The 2,647-nt window shown below is 44.0% G+C and overlaps 1 protein-coding gene across 1 annotated transcript in view; it reads right to left on the bottom strand.

The window, feature by feature from the left end:
• Window positions 1-504: 504 nt before the first annotated feature.
• Ccdc192 (coiled-coil domain containing 192) overlaps window positions 505-2,647 on the bottom strand; it is a 197,464-nt gene continuing 195,321 nt past the window's right edge. The window contains 1 exon segment of the mRNA XM_031365736.1: window positions 505-834. Coding sequence (XP_031221596.1) covers window positions 518-834 — 317 coding nt within the window. The 3' untranslated portion in view covers window positions 505-517.

Below are 2,647 nucleotides of genomic sequence, written 5' to 3'. Positions count from 1 at the left end.
TTTTTTTTTTTTTTGTTTTTTGTAAAAATTGCTTCAACATTGTTTTGTTTCTACCCTTGCTAATGCTCAAAAAATATCATGCCATAAAGAAACAAGCTTTAGTGGACATGAAAGGACAGACTGAGTAACTGTTTACTTTCTTGGCAATGATATGGTTCAGTGATCTGAGCTTCCCCAACTTGAAGCTGCCCCCCAACCCCCACCCCACATGCTCTCATTTCCCAAACAGTGCCGCACAAAGGGATACTTAGCATCCTTTCTTCACAGTGTGGCAAACTTCTAGTAAAAGGAGAGTACCTAGGTCTTTTGCCAGCTGCCTCCTTTTGTGCTCTTCCCTCCCACACTGTCAACCAGGAACATCTACAGATAGGGCACTGCACTGCTGAGTAGCTGATAGTTTCAGGGTGTGCTTCTGAATGCTCCCCCTCCCCCCCCATGGATTTCTGCTAGCATGAACGCTGTAGGTGATACTCAAACTGTGAACTTGAACTGGACGACTCCACCTTGACGACACTTACTAAACTTTATTGTCACAGGGGAAATCTTCACACTCCTCATCAGAGGCCGCGGGAACGGTCCTATCCTCATCATATACAGTGGGGGATTCTTGTAAATCTTCTGTGAGTCTATCTTCATCTTGGGGGAACTGGGAGGTGCGTTCAGCTTCCAGCTCCTCTATCTTCTTCTCCTTTTCCGCTAAGACATCTTCGAGCTGAGTGATCTTCTCCGTCTGGAGGGAAAGTTGGGTGGACAGCTCCATAATCAGAGTGACCTTTCTGTCGCTTTCTTCCACAGGTGGGAGACCTCCATAGAGTACTTCCACTGAGTTGCTTGCTAAAGCAAAGAAAGACAAACAACAAGAGAGGAACATCATTTCTCAGAGAGCAAAGATGAAAACGCTTAATCTTGCACATTCTCGAGGGTCAGCCCAGATGTTGCATCATCTGGTAAGACACACTGAGAACGAACTCCAGATCCCTGCGAGAGGAGAGATTCGGGGTGCTCATGAGAAAGGTTGGAAGCCTCTGGAGAGGAAGGAGAGTCAGTTCTTGCCAACTCTTTGCATGTACACATATGCGTTTAACTTTCAGTTAACTGTGGGAATGAGCCAACTTTGAAAATACAGACCCCAACAACAGCCATCCCAGCTTTCATCTTTTTCTTCCTACAAAGAATCATTCACAAGAGCCTCAATAAAGGAAATATGCTTCAAATTATATTTTTATGTGCCTGAAAAGCAATAGCAAAACATGCCCTCACTCCTTTCAGAGGATACAATACTATTAAAAGACAAGGTTTTCAGCCCAAGCCTCAGAGTTGCCAGGAGTATAATTTGAGCCCAGCCAGGAAATTGCTTGCATGGGATCCATCGTAGAGATTTAGTTCTTTTAAGTCTGAAGATTAGTTGACATTTTAAAATAAAATTGAACATCCTCTAGGGCATCAGTTAGTCCAGTATCATGGCTGTTAGTGAATCTCTGAGCTGAGAGTGAAGAAGTGAAGGAGGGGAAGGAGAGTCCAGCAATGAGATGGAAGATGAATCACTGGCCATTTTCCAGGCATCCTGGAAAATGAATCCTACAACTCAGCCTATTGGTTTCTGAGGAGTAAACCCCATCTTATTAGGCCTCAGAAATGCCATTCTCTTTACCACTCTGTACTTGGAATGTTCACCATCAAACTTCTCTAAGTTACGCAAAAAGCAGACTTAGGTATAAGAAGTAAAGGATTTCAAGGACTTGGATATCAGTTTATGGATCACAGAGCCAGTAGCATCCTGATACAAGGCTTCAGTAGTTGATATACCATAATGGGAAATCCGTTGTTTCCTCTATTCTCAGGGAAGACAAGCCCAAGGACCAAATCTGATACACTCTTGTGAACCATGGCTAAACAGGCTTTCTACACAAGTCAGGTTGTGATGACTTATGCCTATATTATCCTAGCACTCAGGGGGGTAAGATAGAAGCTGAAGGCAAGCTAGAAATATAGAGTGAGGCCATTACAACACACACACACGACTGCTGCAAAGCTATACCTGCTATCTCCACCTCTCTCTCTCTCTCTCTCTCTCTCTCTTTCTCTCTCTTTCTGTGTGTGTGTGTGTATGAGAGAGAGAGAGAGAGAGAGAGAGAGAGAGAGAGAGAGAGAGAGAGAGAGGTGTTCAGGTAAAGAATCACCCAAATTCATTAGTGAATAAAAGTTAGAACCCTTCCTAAAAATCTCAGGAGGAAGCACAATGTTCAACATCCTAGTGCGTCACAAATGTGATGAGGAAACACCAATCCACTCTCAGATCTTAAAAATTATTATTGAAAATTATTACATTTCAAGGAAGTCTTGGAAATTTTAGTTCTCATGTGGAATACTAATGCTGATATTGAAGGACGCAGAGGTTTGTTTGCTCAACTCTCTTAAGTTAGAGAGAAGGAAAAGGAGCAGGGGAGACACTCAGTGGTTCACAGCGCACACTACTCATCTGCATCTGTAGATGCAGACAAATCACTCCTGCAGCTCTAGCCTTTCCAGGGGATCTGACACCTTCAGCCACCCTGTGATACCCTCCGACACCTTCAGCTACCCTCTGATACCCTCCGACACCTTCAGCCACCCTGTGATACCCTCCGACACCTTCAGCCACCCTCTG

Source organism: Mastomys coucha, unplaced genomic scaffold (genome assembly GCF_008632895.1).
Source record: "Mastomys coucha isolate ucsf_1 unplaced genomic scaffold, UCSF_Mcou_1 pScaffold13, whole genome shotgun sequence".
Lineage (NCBI taxonomy): Eukaryota > Metazoa > Chordata > Mammalia > Rodentia > Muridae > Mastomys > Mastomys coucha.
Note: the sequence above shows the minus strand (reverse complement) of the source record. Positions and strands in the feature narration are given on the sequence as shown.